General features: G+C 42.8%; 1 protein-coding gene across 2 annotated transcripts in view; it reads right to left on the bottom strand.

Moving 5' to 3' along the window:
- SYNPR (synaptoporin) overlaps positions 1–23,945 on the bottom strand; it is a 186,056-nt gene that overhangs the window by 25,707 nt on the left and 136,404 nt on the right. For both annotated transcript variants that reach the window (XM_040359167.1, XM_040359168.1), the window contains one exon: positions 6,674–6,872. In XM_040359167.1, the coding sequence (XP_040215101.1) occupies positions 6,674–6,872 (199 nt within the window). The remainder of the gene's footprint in view (positions 1–6,673; positions 6,873–23,945) is intronic.

Genomic DNA, 23,945 nt, shown 5'->3' with positions numbered 1-23,945 from the left:
GCACACTTTTTTTTTGCACATTTTTTATGCGTTTTGCTTTTTTTTTCCTTGTTCAAATATTTTATTTAAAATACAAGAATTGCACAAAGTTCAAATGACATAGCATAAAAAAAGGAGGGGAATAGCCCCATGGAGCAATGAGGAGGATTACAAGTAATATGTCAATAACAATGACAGAAAATGGCGAGCATGCTCAGTGCTGAGTTTGTGAAGCAACAATAGATCTAAAATGTAACAATATGAGGTGCAAATAAGAGCATGTTTCCAAAGTACTGTAGATCTTAACAAAGAAAGAGCGTGTGTGCACCCAAGTATATTTCCCTGGAATAGGGTTTAAACATAGGAACAACTGTGGTGGGTGGGATGCCTAGTGGGGCAGGCTGCACCCAGCTTCGGGAGGCTGAACATATCAATATAATTTGGATGGGCTGGTCCAGGGGGCAAATCCCGTGGATGAAGGAAGAGGCCAAAGTATCATCAGAAAGAGAGAATGAAAGGAAGTGACCAGAAATAGTAAGGAGAAAGGAGAAGAGAGATAAAGGGAGAGAGAGTAGGAGAAAAGGGAGGGGTCGTTGGGGGGGGGGGGATTCGGAGAACTAGGTGGAGTCTGGTGTCAATAGACAATCAAGGTCTAAAGGGAGGTGAGTTAAGGGAGGAGGAGGGTACTGTCAAAATCAGTAGGTGTAAGGAAATGGTCCACCCAGGGTTGCCAGAGTAGCTCATATTTGGAGACTCTATCAAGACAACAGCTTCAACCTTGGCCTGAATCATTGCCCTGGTGATTCTATGTTTGAATTCAAGGGTATGCAGACTGGGGGTTTTCCAGGCCTTAGCATTCATTTGCTTAGCAGCAGTGGTAACCTGCAAGAACTGAAGGCGGGATACCTCGGGTGGCTTCATGTTAAGCAGGGCAGTAGAAAGATCAGGCTGGAGAGGCACACCTGGCAGAGTAGAGATGATTTGAAATTTTTTGGTCCAGAATGATTGAGCTATTGGACAACTCAACCAGATGTGGAGGTATCATGGATCAGCAGCCATGATTACTGTGGTCAGCACACACAGGGGGACAAAGGAACAGGCAGAATCAACCAGGTATTTTACAGCATAGAAAGGGACAAATCAAACTGCACAAACACTATGCTGTTATTCAAGCTTTAAAGGAACAGGATTTTTTAAATTTAGGGTACAACCGCTTTAATAATAAGTGGGTGGGCATAATTTGGGTACTGGCCTTGTTTATTTCTAATGCATGTGTATCCTCCATCAAAGTTTTCCTGACAGGAAAACTGCGGGGGAAAAAAAGAGAACATGTTTCTTCTTTCTCGTTGGGAAACCGGTCATGTGTATGCTTTTCCGAGGGGGGAAAAACGCGCATGCTCAGAATCAATTATGAGACGGGAGCGCTCGTTCTGGTCAAACTAGCATTCGTAATGGAGATAGCACATTCGTCACGCTGTAACAGACTGAAAAGCACGAAGACTGAAAATCATCATCGAGATATGCCTATTCACGAACGTACGCTTGCCTGTCGCAGTAAAGATACGCCATTTACGAAAGGCGTTTTCAGGCGTAAAGTTAGTCCAACAAAAAGCTGGCCTAGCCAATGTTAAGTATGGACTTCGGTCCCGCGTCGAATTTTTAAATTGTTACGTCAGTTGCGTAAGTCGTCCGTGAATGGGGCTGGGCGTAATTTACGTTCACGTCGAAACCAATAACTCCTTGCAGCGTAATTTGGAGCATGCGCACTGGGATATGTCCACGGACGGCGTAAAAAACATCAATCACGTCGGGTCACGATTAATTTGCATAAAACACGCCCACCTCTTCACAATGTGAATTAGGCGCGCTTAGGCCAGCACATTTACGCTACGCCGCCATAACTTAGGACGCAAGTGCTTTGTGAATACAGCACTTGCCTCTCTAACTTACGGCGGCGTAGCGTAAATATGATACGCTACGCCGGCTCAAACATACGCTGCCCTACGTGAATCTAGCTATATGTCTCATTTGCCTTTCTCAGAAAATGACTTCTATCATCTCCTTTCTGTTGTGTTCTACGACTAAAGATCGAGCGCAGGAAGAGGTATGTTTGAAAAGGTTACTTCTGATGAGGAAATTTTTCCAAAAAGCTTCTTCAGCTGCCAGTTTCCTTGGCAACTTGCTTTCCGTGTTGCCCAAAGGCTCCTCTTGTCCAAACCTTTTAATCCTGTCCATAATCCTTGTCACCGACTGTTCGGAGAAGTGCTCTGTGCCCTGAACTTGATGAAACATCAAATATTAAGTGATCATCGCACAGGCAAGCTTGAAACATAATGACATTTCCACTGTCTGCTGGTGGCTCTTACATTGTCGCCTCAACAAAAGAGAAGATTGAATTGTAGGATTATTTCTGTATGATTGTGTCATCAACCCTCCCATCCTTCTTAAAGTATACTGTACAAAATGATGAGGAACCCTACTTCAGCCTCAGACTGCCCTGGGCTCGGGCTGCCTTGTAAGCAGTAAACAGCTACATGCAAAGTGCAACTTCACACTCTGCGGTATTCTGATCATTGACAGGCTCCCTCTGCTTTGCCCTTATTATTTATTTTTTACAGGCAGAGCTTTTTTATCAGAGAATATGTGCAAGAACTCCCCTTTTCTGAGTCAACCCTTGTCTCCACCCCCTACCCACCTCTGAGCACCGTCCCTTGGTTCCACCCCCTACCCACCTCTGAGCACTGTCCGTTGTCTCCACCCCCTACCCACCTCTGAGCACTGTCCGTTGTCTCCACCCCCTACCCACCTCTGAGCACCGTCCCTTGTCTTCACCCCTTACCCACCTCTGAGCACCGTCCCTTGTCCATATGGTTATTCTAGGCAAAAAGTTGTAACTGGGTACCCCCCTCCCAAGTGTTTGGATTTTTTTTATGGAGTTCAGCCTAACACTAAAATCATTACAACTATAGACTTCCACAATATAACATTAACCTATCTAACCCTGTGGAAGCGGTGCAAAAGACACAGCCGACAACGCAAGCTCCATAGTAACTCTCTGGGTGACGTCCCTTCCTATTCATTTCACAGCTGTTAACGGCTGTGTCCTCTGCGTAGCTTCTGCCGCTGGAGACCGGACTGGATCGGCTTCAAAAAAGGTATGTATACTGATTTCTTCTTTACAGGGCTAGATTAGTTAGTGTTAGATCATGGATGTCTATAGCTGTTAGGCTGGACTTCTCCTTTAAATTCGGAGTTCCGTTGAAAAAAAAAATTAAAAGTCAGCAGCTACAAATACTGCAGTTGCTGACTTTTAATATATGGACACTTACCCACAGCACCCAAAGCCTATCTGTCTTTTGGCTCCTGGGTGGAGGCACCGTCATCTTCGGTAAGGGAATCAGAAAGTCAAGCATTGCGGCTTCACTTCCTGGTTCCCTACTGTGCATGCGCGAGTTGCGCTGGGCGATCTCACTGGTCCCTGATGTTTTCTGGGACCTGTGTGTCTCCCAGAAGACAGCAGGAGGGGAGGGGGCAGGGGAGGGGCAGGTCATGGCGTAGATCGCCGCAGATACTGCATCGATCTATGCCCGTAAGTGGGAGTAAATACCAGGATTACACAGGTATCTGCTCCCCCTCCCCCTGAAAGGTGCCAAATGCGACACCGGAGGGGGGGAGGAATCAGAAAAGCGGAAGTTCCTTTTTGGGTGGAACTCTGCTTTAATGTTGGTGAGTGGGCAGCTCAAGCAGAGAAGCCTAGACTCTCAGTTTCTCCCTATCTTTCACAGTGTAAACATTTTAATTATCATGTTTAGTGATAAACTTGGGTTTGTAAAACCTGGAACCTGGAAATAAGTAAGCCAGCCAGCTGCAGCCAGGACATTCTCCACCCTGCAGCTGCATATACACAAAGGGGCTAAGATGCTTTTGACATCCTTGACTTAATATGGACATGTGGCCATATTAGGTAGAAGATGCCATAATTATCCCTGCCCCCTTGTTTACATGCATCCGCAAGGTCGGGAAACATGCCAGATGCGTGTGATTGGCCCAGGAATGACAGCTTACTTATGGGTCAAGCCAAACCCAAGCTCATCACTATCATGATGTTATGTCTCAAGTAACAATAATTGCAGACACAACTGGCATGTTTATGCAAAAAAAAACTTTAATAAGAAAGGAAATAAACCGATAGTTAAAATATGTCAGGGTCAGGTTTCATTTAGTTACAAGTGCTACTTAAAAAACAAAAAACAAAACAAAAAGGAGGAATTTATGACTTATGAGAGCCGGTTTACACAGGGGCGACCTGGGATCCGACTTGAAGTCGCCCCAAGTTGCGGGACATGTCAAATTACATGTGAATGGGAGCCATCTTAATGTACACTACTGAAGTCGCTCCGACTTCAGAAAAGGTTCCTGTACTACTTCAATCCGACTTCTAGGCGACTTGTACCCATTGATTTCAATGGAAGTCGCCTCCGAGTCGGATCCCCTGTCTTAAAGCGGTCCTCCACCCTAAAGTGGAGTCCCGCTGATCGGAACCCTCCCCCCCTCCGGTGTCACTTTTGACACCTTTCAGGGGGGAGGGGGGTGCAGACACCTGTCTAAAGACAGGTATTTGCACCCACTTCCGGCCACACGATACGGGCGAAAGACGGGCATTCCGTCACATCCCGTCTGTCGCCCGTTGTGTGCTGGGAACACTCGGCTCCCAGCACACAGCGTGTGAGCCAATCGGCGGGCGCAGCGCGACTCGCGCATGCGCCGTAGGGAACCGGGCAGTGAAGCCGCAGCGCTTCACTTCCTGGTTCCCTCAGCGTGGATGGCGGGGGGAGCAGCAGAGTGACGAGCGATCGCTCGTGCTCTGCTGCGATCGGCGCTGGACTCCAGGACAGGTAAGTGTCCTATTATTAAAAGTCAGCAGCTGCAGTATTTGTAGCTGCTGACTTTTAATATTTTGTTCCCATGGCACATCCGCTTTAACTGAAGCAACTTTCCAGGAATTAAAAATAGTTTTCTCTGCAACTTTCCCGTGGAAAAAACAACAACAAACCACATCAGCCTGATTATATAATTTGGAAGGATTTATATCAAAACTGATTACAGATTCTTATCTGCTTCTGTTCTGCAGATACTGAAAAAGACCAACTTCCTCAGACTGAAGAGGGATCATCTGTTTGCTCAATTCCCATAACCATAATAAGAGAGACACTGCATCCAAAGAACCCCTGTCATTATATACTGTATACAGGGCTTTTTTTCAGGGGGAACTTGGGGGAACTCAGTTCCACCACCTTTGGCTCAGACCCTTTGGTGCCTGCTCACCACAATCACTTGTAAACACAGAAGTCTGGTTCCTGTGTTTACAAGTGACAGCTCTGCACTCTGTGTGTAACCCCCTGAACTCTGCACTCTGTATGTAATGCAATCCTGGTATTTAATGCCCCTTTAAGACCCTTCTACTGTTTGTGAAATCTGAACGTGGTTGAGTTCCTGCACCTATTTTAGGAGAAAAAAAGCTCTGACTGTATATACTCGAGTATAAGCCGAGTTTTTCCAGCAAATTTTTTTGTGCTGAAAATGTCCCCCCTCGTCTTATGCTCAAGTCACCTTTTTGCGCCTGATCTCCCGGACTTTGGGGACCCGGTACCGGCTGGCAAAACTTGGCACTCATGTAGCCCCACTCTTCCTCTACAAATGTGCAAAGTTTGTTGTCTGGGGGACCTACGGCCGGGGAGCACCGATTTTTCAAAGCCGGGCATCCCTTCCATTGACTCCCATGTTAAACGGTAATTTCTCTGGTGAATTTGGGGACCCGGGACCGGCCGGTCGTAGGTCCCATGGACGCGGAACTTGGCACACATATAGCCCCATTTCTCCTCTACAAGTGTGCAAAGTTTGTTGTCTGGGGGACGTACGGCTGGGGAGCACTGATTTTTCGAAACCAGGCACCCCTTCCATAGACTCTCATGTTAAACGTCAGTCTAGTCATGGACACAGTGAGGCATGGGCACAGAGAGGCATGGACACAGTGAGGCATGCACATGGACACAGTGAGGCAAAGTGAGGCACAGTGAGGCATGCACATGGACACAGTGAAGCAAAGTGAGGCACGGTGAGGCATGCAGATGGACACCCAAGCACTCGAGTCAATACGTTTTCCCAGTTTTTTGTGGTAAAATTAAATGCCTCGGCTTATATTCGGGTCAGATTATACTCGAGTATATATAGTAACTAAATTATCACCAGTGATGAAAGTAATTCTGCGGCAAACCTTGGAACAGTGCAGGGGATGCCTGAACTTTTACCACAAGCTTTGTGCACACTTTTGTGGAAAATAAGGAGCCAATTATAATAGCAATTCTATGAACACTCTGTACAGAAACTTTGCACAGAATTCTACTATTACTGTCATGGTTTCAACAGAACAAAAAACATATTTTTTTGGGCAGTTGTAAGTTACAGCTGTGGTAAGACTGACATGGAAATGTCATTTTAATAATATTAAATTGCAATGAAGATAGTGTAGCAATACAAGCTTTCTTTAAGCATAAGTAGAGTTTTCATTGAGGATGTTGTACACTGCTGTATACAGCATTTCATGGCATTGCTTTACTATTTTGGGAACAATAGAGTGGCATTTACACACACATTATACCGTGTTAATAACCAATAAAGTGACTGCAAGACTTACAATTAGAGGCCCCCTGTTGTTCTCCCGATACTTGTTCTGGAAGAAGATGTAGACTACTGTGGCGGCCAGAGAGTAGAGGAAGGCAAACACAGCAATTGTGACAAAGAACTCAGCAGAAGATGAAAAGTCTCCGCTCAGCGAGAGATTTTCCCTTCGTTTCCCCTCGCATGTGGGTGCATCAAAATTCACCTGATACAACCTAGAATAAACACAAAAGATATAAGATGTAAAGATAAATAAACTGGTCTTGTGAAATTAATGTTTTTTTTTTTTTTTTGCGTGGACTTTAAAATAAACCCCTTCTCAGTATTGGTTTACTTACCCAACTTTTAAGATGTGTAGTAAAATATTGTCACATATATGTCATATATGTCACAAATATATGTTGTGGTAGAAGTAATGGGTTTTCCTTTTGTAGACAGCTCTTAAAGAGCAAAGCATCAGACACATTTGTATAGTGCAGAAGTTAAGACCCCTTTCACACTGAGGGAGTATTGCAGGTGCTATAGCGTTAAAAATATCGCCTGCAATCCACCCTCAAACAGCTGCTCTATTGTCTCCAGTACGAAAGTTTGAGGGTGGGGCCACCCGTGACGTGGACGAGTGACCCCCGTGACGTGCCAGAGGGGAGAGGGGTCCCCCGTGACACCACTGGGAAACCCAGTTATGTCAGAACGGGGCGGAGTCATTCGTCCACGTCACGGATGGCCCCGCCTTAATAAAAGAAATATCACACGGCACATGTCAAGCCGACATTTAGGAACCTTGCAGGATTCCTTTCTCAAGACAGAGACCAACCACCATCCGATTGGAGGTAAACCACCTGGCCTTCAGGAGAAAGATCAAGACCCATCTCTTCTGAGGGCCCAGGGAATGGATACCAAGCGCCCAGAGGCGACCTCATTATTAATCTTGGCTGTCCACTGGCCTTTATATATGTGATCTGACTAAAGCTTAGGGTTTTCTGTCTCACTCTGTAAAGCCTCGTACACACGATCGAGTTTCTCGGCAAAAACCAGCAAGAAACTTGCTGGGAGATATTTTTTTGCCGAGGAAACCGGTCGTGTGTACATTTTTCGTCGAGGAAACTGTCAAGAAACTCGACGAGCCAAAAAGAGAGCAAGTTCTCTATTTCCTCGACGGGAATGGAGAAACGTGCCTTGTCGAGTTCCTCGACAGCCTAACAAGGAACTCGACGAGGAAAACGATGTGTTTCGCCCGTCGAGTTCCTCGGTCGTGTGTACGAGGCTTTAGCTGTGGGAGCCTTCTGCTGGGTGAAAAGGCTGACTGCTGACTAAAAAGGTACAGGGCACCTTGTTATTCAGGAACTTAGCTGAGTTTAGTTAGTGGTTTGGATGAGCAGATGATTTGTTTGTTGTATGACCACCTGCACTGAAACTATGTTTGCTACCTTGCTCAATAAAAGTGCAGGACAAACTTGCTTGGACTGTCCTCAGGTGTGCCGTCATTCCCCCTCACGCCGTTGCGTCCCAGCAAAGACCCATCGTTTGCGCTCCAGCCCTCGGTCTGGTAGCCGCAGAGCCTACCCGGAAATCGCCCTTCGTTGAACAACGCACTGGCTCCTTCACAAGCAGCACCAGCGCAGCGAACAGGTCCTACAGCGACAAGGGACCACACATCTCGGCTGAGGATAGACTGTCATCTGGACCCCCTCTACATGCCTGTACACAGTTATTTCAATGTGAGTGCTTTGATGCTATTTTTACATTAAAGTTTACAGTCTTTCTAAGTGGCGCCTGTTTTTTGTTTCTGTTTCTGTTCCCTGCTTGGACTGTAGATTTCCCTATCTTGTGCATGGTTATTTATATATATATATATATATATATATATAGTTTCATCGGTCCAAACCGACCGTGTGTATAGCTCATCGGTCTGTTTTCCTTCGGTCCAAAATTTTAAAACATGCTTCAAAACCGAACCGATGGACCGCTGCCCGATCGGTCCAAACTGATGGTTAGTACAGAAAAGCATTGGTTCAAAACCTGCGCATGCTCAGAATCAAGTCGACGCATGCTTGGAAGCTATGAACTTTGTTTTTTTCAGCACGTTGTGTGTTTTACGTCGCCGCGTTCTGACCAGATCGGTTTTTGAACTGATGGTGTGTACACACATCAGACCATCAGGCCACTTCAGCGGTGAACCGATGAATACGGTCCGTCGGACCATTCTCATCGGTTTTGTACGGGGCCTTAGGAGGAGAAGGAGAATACAGGACTGCTGCAAAGCATGCTGGGACACATAGTCCCTTGGAGATACTACTACTCTGTGTGGGATGGCTGCAGAACTAGAGTTCCCAGTAGTCCCAGTTGGGACTCAAGGAGGAGATGAGGGGGTTATCTTTACAGTCTGCCCAGGAAAACTTTGAGACTTGGTGCCAGAAAAAGCAGACCTCCAGGGAGAGTGTTGAGCCCTAGGGCCCTCACCCACTAGTGCAGCCTACTTGCCTGCACTCATAGCAGGTTTGATGGTCATTATCAGCGGTTGTAGCCATAAAGAGTGGGTTAAAGCACTCTGATCCATGAGGAGCCCCTCCGCCATTGGTACCTACAGCTGAAGCTCAGAATTGATGAGAGTGTTGCCAATCCACCAAACACTTTGTACCCCAAAACCAAGCAGTGCTCTGATAGGGTGGTATAAGTGTGACAAACAAGTTTTTGTTTTTAACTACTGATTGAAGTTGATATTTCGATACGCTATTTTGCTGGTTATGCCTGACATTGAAATGTTGAAATCACTCACATGCACTATAGGACCATATCTTATCTCTATTTTGATACTATTGTTTGTGTATGAGTCGTATACTCTCCCTTTTTTGATAAAACCTTAATAAAGACATTGAAATAGAAAACCAAGCAAGACTCTATCTAACAGTTTGCCATCCCATTCCATAGACACTACCATACTTTTGAAGTTACATTTCTGGTTGCCCTTATGATACTCTAGGTGACTGTTACAATTTAGGCTGATTGGTAAAACCTGGGCCCAGTTACTCGTAATCATCCTGCATTTTTATGTGTATCATTAACATTGTTTTTCATTACACCCTTTATTCAGTGGTGGCCTGTCCATTAGGGATGCCCAGGTGCTGCACCCCCTATATGAGGTGGATGGATTCATGCATAGCATGAATCTAATTACGGCCGCGGCTGCTTCCCCCTATTCATGTGTCCAGCCCCTTTCGGGCCATGGGTATATGAAGTAGAGCGGTTGTTTTTTTTTATGAAGAACCTGATTAGAGCCATAGGCTCTAATATGCTTCAAAATAGGATGGACTCCGGATGCAGAGCATTGTGTCTGGAGCCCACCCAGGTGTGTTGCAATAGCGAATGAAAATTTGCAGTTGCAACACTGATCCTCCTCCTGGCCAATCGGGAAGCAGGTATGAAACTGTTTCCCGATTGGCCAAAACATCAGACGATTCTATTGGATGCCTAGCACCGAGAGGAGGAGAGAGGAAACACCACAGAAGTTGCTCCAGGAGAGGACACCCGTCACCGGAGCAGCTTTGCCCGCCAGTAGTGGCCCGGGGGGGGGGGGTTGTTTGCCCTCCCCCCAAATAAAAAAAACAACAGCCGCCACTGCTTTTATTCTTGCCTTTACTCACTTTATTTTATTATATAAGTATTTATATTAAGTTTGTCTTATGCCTCGTACACACGATCGGAATTTCCGATGAAAAAAGTCAGACGGAATTTTTTCACCGGATATTCCGACCATGTGTATGCCCCATTGGATTTTTCTCCTTGGAAATTCCGACGGAATTAGAAAGAGAACATGTTCTCGGAAATTCCGTTCGTCTGTATGGAACTCCGACGGAGAAAAAAACACGCATGCTTGGAAACAAGTCGACGCATGCTCGGAAGCATTGAACTTAATTTTTCTAGGCTCATCATAGTGTTGTACGTCACCGTGTTTTGGACAGTCGGAATTTGGTGCGTTCATGTGTATACAAGACGGCTTGAGCGGAATTCCGTCGGAAAAACCTGTTGGAGTTTATGCCAACGGAAAAAAACATTGTGTGTACGGGGCATTACTAATCGGCACGATGCGTGCGTTCTTTAAAATGGCATATTAGCTGAGTACTATGTAACTGCCAGTAATTTTGTTTGTGAAATTTTGGGCCAGATCCACAGATGAAGCCCCCAACCCGCCCAATTTGAAATCCGCCGCCAGAAATACACTACGCCGCAGTAACTTACGGCGCGAACTCAATGAGGATTCGAATATACGCCAGGTAAGGTATGGCGGCGTAGTGTATCTCTGATACGCTACGCCGATCTAAATGTATGTGGATCTGGCCCTTTGTGTTTAAGTACTCAGCCTGATGTGTAAGAGGGGCTCAGGTCTTATAGGCCTCGTACACATGACAGTTTTCCTTGGCAAAATCCATCAAGAAATTTGCTGGCAGAGCATTTTTGCCAAGAAAAACGGTCGTGTGTATGTTTTTCGTCGAGAAAACTGTCGTGGAACTCGACGAAAATAAAAGAGAACAAGTTCTCTTTTTCGTCGTTGGGAGTCTCAATTTCCTCGTCGTGTTCCTCGTCGGGCTGGTTTACGACGAGAAACACGTTCATGTGTATGCTTAGAAACCCGCGCATGCTCAGAATAAGAAAAAAGTAAGAAGCGGGAGCGCATCTTCGTTAAAAGCAGTGTTCGTAATGGAGATAGCACATTCGTCACGCTGTAACAGACTGAAAAGCGCGAATCGTCTCTCACCAAACTTTTACTTAACACGCAGTAACATGAGATTAGCAAAAGCAGTCCCAAGGGTGGCGCCAGTGAAATCGAACTTCCCCTTTATAGTGCCGTTGTTCGTGTTGTACGTCACCGCGTTTGAGAACGAGGAGATTTTGTCTTGACAGTGTGTATGCAAAGAAAGCTTGTCAAGATTCTCGACAAGCCTGACAAGAACCTCGTCGAGGAAAACGATGTTTCATTTACGACGAGATTCTTGGTCGTGTGTACGAGGCCGAGGTCGAGGCCAGCAACAGATTACCCATCTTAGTGGCACCTATGGCGGTAGTGCTACAAATGAATAAGCAAACACAAAGTTGAAACCAGGAACTGAACTAAGCTGCATGATATATAGCTAATCTGTATTCCACAGTAGTTATTGATGTGTTTGAAAAAGAGAAGTAAAAGTAGTGTGCAGTCGGAACTCATCTGTGTTTTATTGTTCTAATGTCTGACACATTACCTTTACTTCTCTGTTTCAAACACATCAATAACAACGGTGGAATACAGATTAGCTATATTTCATGCCGTTTCCAAGTTTTTAGCTTTGTTTCCACTGGTACACTGATTTATAAGGACACCAGCTGCCTAATACAGTGTTTTACTATATCAATATGTTCACAAAATCCCTCCTGTTCACGATATATCAGTAGAATATTGTTACATATGTCTAAGTAGTCACACATCAATATTCTGTACCTGTTGTAATAACACGCAGCAAACAATTCTTTTTTTTTACTTACTTGCACTTTATCACTGACATTCAGTGCAACAGTTTTTTTTTTTAATTACAGCTTTTATTGCACTAAACTGATGTTTTAAAATATAGATTTTAATGGGAAATTAATACATTTATTATAGTTTTTTTTGTATTTTGATATCATCCAAATCTACAGTACTCCCAGATTTACATTTTCTATTTTTTACATTTGATTGCATCTGTTATTATTTGCATACTGATCATTTATATCCCTTTTAGCCCCAATCAGGGCCGCCATCAGGAATTATGGGGCCCCTTACACAGCTTAAGGCATGGGCCCCCTGGAGCCGGGGGGGGGGGGGGGGGTGCTGCCGCCTGGAATTGAGAAGCGGGGGGGCCCTTTACAAAAAAATGAAGAAATAAAGAAAATTATATATAAAAAAAGGTGAGTAGCCGGGGGCCTGGAGACCTCTGGGCCCTTTAATAAAAAATATATATATTTAAAAAGGGGGGTTGCCATCTGGGGCCCTGGGGACATCTGGGCCCTTTAACAATTTTTTTTTATAAAAAAAAAATTACAAAAAAGGGGCCCTTTAACCACTTTCCGCCCGGATTTACGTCCGGGAAGTGGTTCTGAAATCCTGACTGGACGTCCATGGACGTCCTGCAGGATTTCATGCCGCGCGTGCCCGCGTGTGCCCCCTGCATCTCCGATCTCGGTAAAGAGCCTCCAGCGGAGGCTCTTTACCACGTGATCAGCCATGTCCAATCACGGCTGATCACAATGTAAACAGGAAGAGCCGTTGATGGCTCTTCCTCACTCGCGTCTGACAGACGCGAGTAGAGGAGAGCCGATCGGCGGCTCTCCTGACAGGGGGGGTTCGCGCTGATTGTTTATCAGCGCAGCCCCCCCTCGGATCGCCACACTGGACCACCAGGGAAGTCCACACTGGACCACCAGGGAAGGTCAAAAAAAAAAAAGGGGGCAAAAATAAATAAATAAAAGTCAGTGAAAAAAAAAAAAAAGAAAGCAGTAAAAAATAAAAAAGATGCCAATCAGTGCCCACAAATGGGCACTGACTGGCAACATGGATAAATCAGTGCTGCCCCACAGTGTCCATCAGTGCCACCCCACAGTGTCCATCAGTGCCACCCCACAGTGTCCATCAGTGCCACCCCACAGTGCCCATCCATGCCCAATGCCGACCTATCAGTGCCCATCTGTGCCACCCATAAGTATCCATCAGTGCCACCCATAAGTGCCGCCCATGAGTGCCCATCTGTGCCGCCTATGAGTGCCCAGTGCCGCCCATGAGTGCCCATCAGTGCCGCCCATGAGTGCCCATCAGTGCCGCCTATGAGTGCCCATCAGTGCCGCCTATGAGTGCCCATCAGTGCCGCCCATGAGTGCCCATCAGTGCCGCATATCAGCGCCGCCAATCAGTGCCACCTCATCTGTGCTCATCAGAACTACCTCATCGATGTCCATCAGTGCCGCCATATCAGTGCCCGTAATTGAAAGAGAAAACTTACTTATTTACAAAAAAATTAACAGAAAAAAATGAAAACGTAATTTTTTTTCAAAATTTTCAGTCTTTTTTTAGTTGTTGCGCAAAAAAAAAAAATCGCAGAGGTGATCAAATACCACCAAAAGAAAGCTCTATTTGTGGGGAAAAAAGGACGCCAATTTTGTTTGGGTACAGTGTACCATGACCGCGCAATTGCCAAGTGCGACAGTGCTGAAAGCTGAAAATTGGCTTGGGCGGGAAGGTGCGTAAGTGCCTGGTATGGAAGTGGTTAATAAAAATAAAAAAGAAACCTCTGGGCCCTTAAATAAAAAATAAATAAAAAAAATATATAAAAAAAAATTTAAATAAACATTTCTAAAAAATAAAAAAGTAAGGTAAGCTATGAATAAGCGCTAAAGTTTGGTGTGAAACGCGGCAGCTTTTTACCCCGTCTGCTGTGGCATGCTTTTTGTGTGTTTTTTTATTTTAAAATAAAAGCAATTTATTTTTGGAGTGCGGCTGTCCAGAACGTTTTTCCTTCATTTTGCATCATTCCATGGATTGCCAGCACCCGTGGCTTTGGATCAGGTGAGGAGACTTTCTGATTAGTATCCTAGAGCGTGATTTCTCTTTTTCATGCAGAGAATGGAGTTGGGTGCTGGGATCATCACACATGTGCAGGTGTTACATAATCAGCTGCTGAAGCGAGAAGAGTTGGCGCAGGAGAAGTTAAGTACAACATGGTATGGAGCCTGCAGCTGTCAGCACCAGAGGAAAGCAAACTACGAGGTAGGTTGGTCATAATGCTCCCCCCCCCCAATTCTGCAAGGTGTGCAATCTGATTTTCCAGGTATTTTTCCCAGCAAAAGTTGTCATTTGAGACCTCAGAAAGCTAATAACTACTCGCCACCTAATTTGGTGAATATTAAAAAATCATATACCAGATTTAAAAATTACCAGATTAAAAGGAAATAAAATAATTTAACCATTTAAGTCCAAACATACAGTGTTAATTTTAGCAGCAAATTTCGATTTAGTTTTAGTCTTAGGACTAAAATGGCATTTTAGTTTTAGTCTCCTTTTAGTCTTCTGCAATTGTTTTAGTCGCATTTAGGCGACTAAATCTCCAGTACATTTTAGTCAACTAAAATCATTTTAGTCGACTAAAACAAATTTTAGTCATCTAAAATCGAATGGGTGTTGTTAAATTGTAATGCAGTATTTAACCCCCTTAGCGGTATTCCCAAGTCTGGCTCGGGGTGGAATTTTAGAACCAAAAGCGGTAACCCCGAGCCAGACTCGGGATCGCCTCGCAGTGTCCACAGGCATGGAATTACTTACCTTGTCCCTTGTCTCCTCGCTCGATTAACACAGTGCCTGCGTGCCGCCGAGCCCTGTTCCCTGCGACGTTATGACGCACAGGGTCAGAGATCGGCGCCAGATTCAAAAAAGTAAATACATACAATACATAAAGTATACTGTAATCTTATAGATTACAGTACTGTATGAAATAATTACACACCCCCCTTGTCCCTAGTGGTCTGCCCAGTGTCCTACATGCACTTTTATATAATAAAAACTGTTCTTTCTGCCTGAAAACTGGAGATTGTTCATAGCAACCAAAAAGTGTCCCTTCACATCAAAAGTGCTTTTAGACCAGCTAGAAAACAGCCATAATAAATTAGAATGACTTGCAGAATTGAACAATAAAAGTAATGACAGCGACAATTCTGCAACTGAGCACATTTCAGTGTTTTTGATTTGATTACATTATTGAATAATTTTTATTATAATTATATTATTATTTGTATAATTATTTATAGTTATTTATTATATTATAATTTATGATTTTCTTTTTCAAACTTTATCATGCCTGGGATGTCTCCTAGATGGTTTGGACAGATTTAAGTGAGTTATTCCTAAGAATATTGGCCCAGATTCACAAAGGAGATACGACGGAGTATCTCAGATACGCCGTCATATCTCTCAGAGTATCTATGCGACTGATTCATAGAATCAGTTACGCATAGATATCCCTAAGATCCGACAGGTGTAATTATTTTACACTGTCGGATCTTAGGATGCAGTACCGCGGCCGCCGCTGGGGGGAGTTTGCGTCGTAAACCAGCGTCGGGTATGCAAATTAGGAGTTACGGCGATCCACAGCGGTTTTTCGCGTTCGCTACGTCGCTGCTAGTCTAGTTTCCCGTCGCAAATTTAGTCGTCGTTTTGGGCGCCCTAACTTTACACAGCACACGTATGTGCTGTATAAAGTATGGCCGTCGTTCCTGCGTCGAAATTTAAAAATTCACGTCGTTTGCGTAAGACGTTCGGGAATACAGAAGTACGCTACGCACGTCGCCGTTCGAAACAATGACGTCAGTTCGCGCAAAGCACGGCGGGAATTTCAGAACGGAGCATGCGCAGTAGGTCCGGCGCGGGAGCGCGCCTAATTTAAATGGCACACGCCCCTTTGAATTACGCGGGCTTACGCCGGAGGCCGTCAGCGTAGGTTTTCATTGCAAGTGCTTTGTGAATCAGGCACTTGCGATGAAAACTTAGGCGGTGTAACGTATCTACGATACGTTACGCCGCCGCACTTCTACGTGAATCTGGCCCTACAGGCCTACAATATAAAACACCAAATTTCCATGCAAAATAATGGTACCGCTTTCAGCACCTAAAATCTGAAATAATCATACCGCCAGGGAGGTTTAGCACTCCTTTACAATTTACAAACTCGTTATATACTGCTGGAATAAAACATTGAATGTGTTATTATCTATGGTATTGAGGTGCGAACATGCACTACAACCAGTGTGAATTTTGACGTAACATTCCAATTTAGTTTTAATCTTATGACGCGTACACACGACCGTTATTCATATCATGGAAAAAAACGTTTTTCTCAATGTGATTCTTGTCAAGCCTGCCTTGCACACACACGATCGTGATAAAAAATACTTGAGCAAAGCACGGTGACGTACAACACATACGACGGCACTATAAAGGGGAAGTTCCATTCGAATGGCGCCACACTTTGGGCTGATTATGTAAATTTCCCTTCTCATAACTTGTTTCTGAGCATGCATGTTTTTTTCCCCGTCGTTAAAGCCTACACACTACCGTTTTTCACGCCGAGAAATACGACGACGTGAAAAACAACGAGAAAAAATAAAGCAGGTTCTAAATTTTTAATGCCCATTTTTCTCGTCGCAAAAAATGCTCTGGAGCCTACACACGACCGTTTTTCATGACCAATTAAAAAAATTGCATTTTTCTCGTCATGAAAAACGGTTGTGTGCACGCGGCATTAGTCTTTTGACTAAAATGACATTTTAGTTTTAGTCCCATTTTAGTCGTTTGATTAAAATGCCATTTGTTTTAGTCATATTTTAGTCATCTCAATTGTTTTAGTTTACTCATATTTTAGTCGACTAAAATGGTATTAAGTTAGTTGACTAAAATGTTTTAGTCGGTTTTAGTTGACGAAATGAACAATGCAAACATAGCAGATAATTTATAAAAATACATTCCTTGATATTAATCAGCAAGTAAGTTGTGTCTCTGAGGCCCCGTACACACGACAGAGTTTCTCGGCAGAATTCAGCCAGAAACTCGATCGGAGCCGCATTCTGCCGAGAAACCCGGTCGTGTGTACACTTTTGGCCGAGGAAGCCGACGAGGATCTCGTCGGGCCAAATAGAGAACATGTTCTCTATTTCCTCGTTAGTCAACGGGGAAACTTGGCTCGCCGAGATCCGCGACGGTTTCACAAGGAACTCGACGAGCAAAACGATGTGTTTTGCCCGTCGAGTTCCTCGGACGTGTGTACGGGGCATGAGTCAGTTTAGGAAAGCTCCGTACTGTGAAAACCTTAACACTACAATTTCTTCCCTCCACCCCGTCTACCAAAACCTGCTACAGTCTCAACTACTACACCTCCTGAGACTTGTAGTTTAAGCCTCTAGCAGCACAACACGTATAGCTGAGACTTCTACCAGAGCTGCTCATATATAATCTTTTTTCAGTGTGTTTATTTAAATGCTACAATTCATGTTTATTTAATGAAATATATGAATCGGCTCGAAAATGCTATTGGATTTTATAAATGTTATGTAAATTGCACATGGAGCCTGCTTGAGCATGATGTTTAAATAATAAATAGGATTTCAGAAGTTTGCACAAAACATACCAGAAATGCAGATTAAGTGCGAAAACATCAGAATGAAATGCTAATGTTGATGCGAATATTTAACTCAAAGATAAATCCACTTTTTTCAGCCCAGTATTTTACTTTTATGACTATTCTTCTTAAATACAGATCCACTTTTTTTATACCGAAAAAAAAAGTAGTTCAAAAAGTAGAATTCTGCTTATCCAGCATTATTACTGGATAAGCAGAGTTCTACTTTTTGAACTACTTTTTTTTTCAGTATAAAAAAAGGGGATCTGTATTTAAGAAGAATAGTCATAAAAGTAAAATCAGTTTTAAAGAAGATGTAAAATATATTAGCTGGCAGTTTAAGATATTCTGTACTGAGAAGTAAAAACCTAAAATAATAATTTTTGGGTTTTGGATTGAGCAAAGCCTCGTACAAACGATCAGTCCATCCGATGAGAACGGTCTGAAGGACTGTTGTCATCGGTTAACCGATGAAGCTGACTGATGGTCCGTCGCGCTTACACACCATTGGTTAAAAAAGCGATCGTGTCAGAACGCGGTGACGTAAAAAAAACCGGCGTGCTGAAAAAAACAAAGTTCAATGCTTCCAAGCATGCGTCGACTTGATTCTGAGCATGCGTGGATTTTTAACCGATGGTTGTGCCTACTAACGATCGGTTTTGACCTATCGGTTAGGAATCCATCGGTTAAAATGTAAAGCAAATTGGCTTTTTTTTAACCGATGGTTAAATAACCTAAGGGGCTCACACACGATCAGTTTTGACCGATGAAAACGGTCCATCAGACCATTGTCCTCTGGTTAACCTATCGTGTGTACGAGGCCTAAAGCAGGTTTAGAACCCCTGTCATTCAGAGACAGAATAGCAAGCAACGGTTGACACAATGGGGCAGATTATTAGACGAGTAGAGGAACAGTGGGGATTGAAAGTTTGGGCAAACCAAGGAAAGATGGAAAAATCTCCAAAAGGCATCAAATTACAGATTAGACATTCTTATAACATGTAAAAAAAAGTTAGATTTTAGTTCCATCATTTACACTTTCAAAATTACAGAAAACAAAAAAATGGCGTCTGCAAAAGTTTTGGCACCCTGCAGAATTTATAGCATGCACTGCCCCCTTTGCAGAGCTGAGACCTGCCAGTGTCATGGATTGTTCTCAATCATCGTCTGGGAAGACCAGGTGATGTCAATCTCAAAGGTTTTAAATGCCCAGACTCATCTGACCTTGCCCCAACAATCAGCACCATGGGTTCTTCTAAGCAGTTGTCTAGAAAACTGAAACTGAAAATAGTTGACGCTCACAAAGCTGGAGAAGGCTATAAGAAGATAGCAAAGCGTTTTCAGATGTCAATATCCTCTGTTCGGAATGTAATTAAGAAATGGCAGTCATCAGGAACAGTGGAAGTTAAAGCAAGATCTGGAAGACCAAGAAACATATCAGACAGAACAGCTCGCAGGATTGTGAGAAAAGCAATTCAAAACCCACGTTTGACTGCACGATCCCTCCAGAAAGATCTGGCAGACACTGGAGTTGTGGTACACTATTCCACTATAAAGAGATACTTGTACAAATATGGTCTTCATGGAAGAGTCATCAGAAGAAAACCTCTTCTACATCCTCACCACAAAAATCTGCGTTTGAACTTTGCAAATGAACATATAGACAAGCCTGATGCATTTTGGAAACAAGTTCTGTGGACCGATGAAGTTAAAATAGAACTTTTTGGCCGGAATAAACAAAGGTACGTTTGGAGAAGAAAGGGCACAGAATTTAATGAAAATAACCTCTGTCCAACTGTTAAGCATGGGGTGGATCAATCATGCTTTGGGGTTGTATTGCAGCCAGAGTAGAAGGAAAAATGGATTCAATAAAATTTTAGCAAATTTTGGATGGTAACTTGATGCCATCTGTGAAAAAGCTGTAGTTAAAGAGAGGATGGCTTCTACAAATGGATAATGATCCTAAACACACCTCAAAATTCACGGGGGATTACATCAAGAGGCGTAAACTGAAGGTTTTGCCATGGCCTTCACAATCTCCTGACCGCAACATAAGTGAAAATCTATGAATAGACCTTAAAAGAGTAGGCATTGTTTTGTTTTGTTTTAATTCGTTATTTAATTAATTTCGTATCCGGTCGAATTCGAAAATATTTCGACCGGATTCGATAATATTTCAATTGGATTCGAAAACATTTTCTATTCAAATTTGAGTTCATTCTATATGAATTTCAAATTTCAGAAGATGGTTATATTACATTTATATATATAACCATCTTCTGAAATTCGAAATTCATATAGAATGAACTTAAATTCGAATAGAAAAATATTAGAATAGAGCAGAAAAATATATATATATATATATATATATATATATATATATATATATATATATATATATATATATATATATTATTCTACTCTTCTAATATTTTTCTATTCGAATTTGAGTTCATTCTTTATGAATTTCGAATTTCAGAAAATGGAAGATAGATAGAAGATGGATAGAAGAAGCCAGGTCATATTCTATTGTATTTGATTATATTCTATTAAATTCCATTCTGTTCTTTACTATTCTTTGATTTCATTCTATTGTTTTATTATTTTATATTCTATTTTATTGTATTCTTTTTTAGAAATCGATTTATATTTTTTAGATTTTGATTCAAATTTGCTTTCAATTTCAATTTTCATTCGAATTTGTTTTCGAATCGAATTGCTTTCGAATTCGATTCGAATAGAATTTGTTTTCGAATTTCGTCTACAGGTTTTCGATTCAAAAACGTTCGCTCGGATTCGGTTAAATTCGTTATATTACAATTCGGGAATTCGTATGCATCCGAATGTCCAAATAATGAACAATTTGTCCGAATTTCGATTCGGAACAAAACGAAATGCACATGCCTATAAAAGAGCAGTGCGTGACAGACAGCCCAGAAATCTCAAAGAACTGGAATGCCGCATACACACCATCACTTTATGTGATGAAAAAAAACGAAATTTTCTGTGAAGTAAAAAATGACGTTTTTGAAACTTCAATTTTCAAAGACGAAGTTGCCTACACACCATCGTTTTTCTCACAATGCTCTAGCAAAGCGAGGTTACGTTCACCACGTTTTTCCATTGAAGCTTGCTTCATAAGTAGCTTCTGGGCATGCGCGGGTGAAAAACGTTGTTTTAAACAAAGTTTTTTGCTACACACGGTCAATTTCTGTGAAGTAAAAAATGACGTTTTGAAAAACGACACATAAAATTGAAGCATGCTTCAATTTTTTTTGGTCGTTTTTTACAAGACATAAAATGACGTTTTCCCCCACACACGGTCAATTAAAGTGACGTTTTTAAAAACGTTGTTTTTTTTTATCACATAAAGTGATGGTGTGTACGCGGCAGAAGACTTTTGTAAGGAAGAATGGGCAAAGATACCTCAAATAAGAATTGAAAGACTCTTGGCTGGCTACAAAAAGCGTTTACAAGCTGTGATACTTGCCAAAGGGGGCAGTACAAGATATTAACTCTGCAGGGTGCCCAAACTTTTGCAGACAGCATTTTTTGTTTTCTGTAATTTTGAAAGTGTAAATGATGGAAATAAAATCTAACTTTTTTTGACATATTATAAGAATGTCTAATCTGTAATTTGATGCCTTTTGGAGATTTTTCCATCTTTCCTTGGCTTCGTTATGCACATTAATACAAATTTTTACCTGGGGTGCCCAAACTTTCGATCCCCACTGTATGTCATCTCTAAATGTGAGAGAATTGCCCACCAAATGCAATGAGATCTCCGACTCGTACTATAATTGTGCCTCATAAATCTATTGCTATTTTTACTGAGGTTGTGGCCTTTCGTTATAGCTGGAAAAGTATGATAAATAATTCTCTTGTTGTGACAGAACACGACAACCTGAGCTCATTTACCGAACAACAGAAAACACTGCAAATTCTGCGCTCCTATTCCTGGACTCATTTGCCAAGCTAGAATAGATCTTTTCTCTTTATAGTGATTTAAGATGTATGGCCCTGCTCAGTATTCAGGAAATAAAAGCCTGTAATATGTCACCTCATCACCATATATCTTGCCTGCGTTGGGAAGGCTGACAAGGAGAACAATGCGCAATTTGTGCATCGCTTTTAGGCAAATTACTTTTATTGTGGGCAAAACGGTGAGCACTAGGAGAGGCAATTGGTTTGCCTGTAAAAAATATAGCTTATGAGGTTAAAACATCACTTATTGCAGAAATACATCATGAGGAAGGTGCTTTGCGTTCAATGCATCTTCAGGTGTACTGCATATTTGCAATATGTGCGTTTTTTTTGTCATTTTGTAATTAGGATTAAAAACAAACTAAACTAACAATGCTGCTAAAATGCAAATCTAGAAATGTCATTCTAGTAGAAGAGAACACCCCTGCGCTGAAATATTATTGTGACAAATTGTTTAAAGCTGAACTCTGGGACGATATAAAATACAAATTCATGCAGCTCTGTATTCAGTAATACATCATTAAATGTATTTTTGTAATGCAAACAATTACCTAGATTCACGTAGGGCGGCGTATGTTTGAGCCGGCGTAGCGTATCACATTTACGCTACGCCACCGCAAGTTAGAGAGGCAAGTGCTGTATTCACAAAGCACTTGCGTCCTAAGTTACTCCGGCGTAGCGTAAATGTGCCAGCGTAAGCGCGCCTAATTCAAATTGGGAAGAGGTGGGCGTGTTTTATGTTAATAAGGTATGACCCCACGTAATTGACGTTTTGAACATATGGAGCATGCGCTGTCCGTGGACGTAACCTAGTGCGCATTCTCCATATTACGCCGCAAAGACTCATTGGTTTCGACGTGAACGTAAATTACGGCCAGCCCCATTCACGGACGACTTACGCAAACATCGTAAAAATTTCAAAATTTGACGCGGTTCACATTGTGGGAAGACCACAGACCATCAGTGTAAAAGCAGCTTTAGGCTCCTTTCACACAATCTGTCCAACCCAATTGGACCCTCTATTCACCTCTATGGAGCGGCAGATGTAAACAGACTTTTGTCTACCTCCAATCCGATCTGTAAAAAAAAAAAAAAAAAGAAGTGGATCCCTCCACTTCCTTCTGATTGGATCAGAGGGCCCATAGAGTAGATTGGGCTGTCTGTTTTGCATATGCAGACTGGACACAGACCTGTCATCTGCCCACTCAGCTCATTGTGGCCCACAAGTGGCCCTCTGCCTTCAAAAGTTTGGGCACCCCTGGTGTATAATGATCTGCCAATCACTCTGAATTGTGTGTACCAAGGGGTCCCCTCCCCTCCCTGGTAGGCTGCACATTAACCCCGCATCCAATTTGCATTAGTGTGAACCCAGCCTTAGGCCATGGTTGCTGATTTGTCAATGGATTAGCACACTTGGACTGTGATTGGGAAAGCTGTTACTGCAAGAGAACATCCACGTATTGATAGCAAATTAGTTGCCAATTGCCAATGCTAACAATAATGCCGCGTACACACGATCGGTCAAACCGCTGAGAACGGTCTGATGGACCGATGAAGCTGACTGATGGTCAGTCGTGCCTACACACCATCGGTTAAAAAAACGATCGTGTCAGAACGCGGTGACGTAAAACACAACGACGTGCTGAAAAAAACTAAGTTCAATGCTTCCAAGCATGCGTCGACTTGATTCTGAGCATGCGTGGATTTTTAACCGATGAACGTGCCTACAAATGATCAGTTTTTTTCTATCGGTTAGGTATCCATCGGTTAAATTTAAAACATTTAAAACATTTTTTAACCTATGGATAAAAAACCGATGGAGCCCCCACACGATCGGTTTGGTCCGATGAAAACGGTCTATCAGACTGTTCTCATCGGTTTGACCGATCTTGTGTACGCGGGATAAGACAACATTAGCAGAAGTTGCCCAAAGGGTGGCGCTAAAGAGCAGAAAAACCATGTGGTTTCATGAATGTTAGCTGAAAAAGTTCTGTATGCAGATCAAGTTCACGGCCAACGGCCTTTGGACAAAAATCCACGGATTTGTCCATTGGAAATCCGTTCGTGGTTATGGGGCTTTTAGGATAATTATACCGTCTACAATGCTAAAGACCTGGGCCTAGATTCACGTAGGGCGGT

Source organism: Rana temporaria, chromosome 7 (assembly GCF_905171775.1).
Source record: "Rana temporaria chromosome 7, aRanTem1.1, whole genome shotgun sequence".
Taxonomy (NCBI): Eukaryota; Metazoa; Chordata; class Amphibia; order Anura; family Ranidae; genus Rana; species Rana temporaria.
Note: the sequence above shows the minus strand (reverse complement) of the source record. Positions and strands in the feature narration are given on the sequence as shown.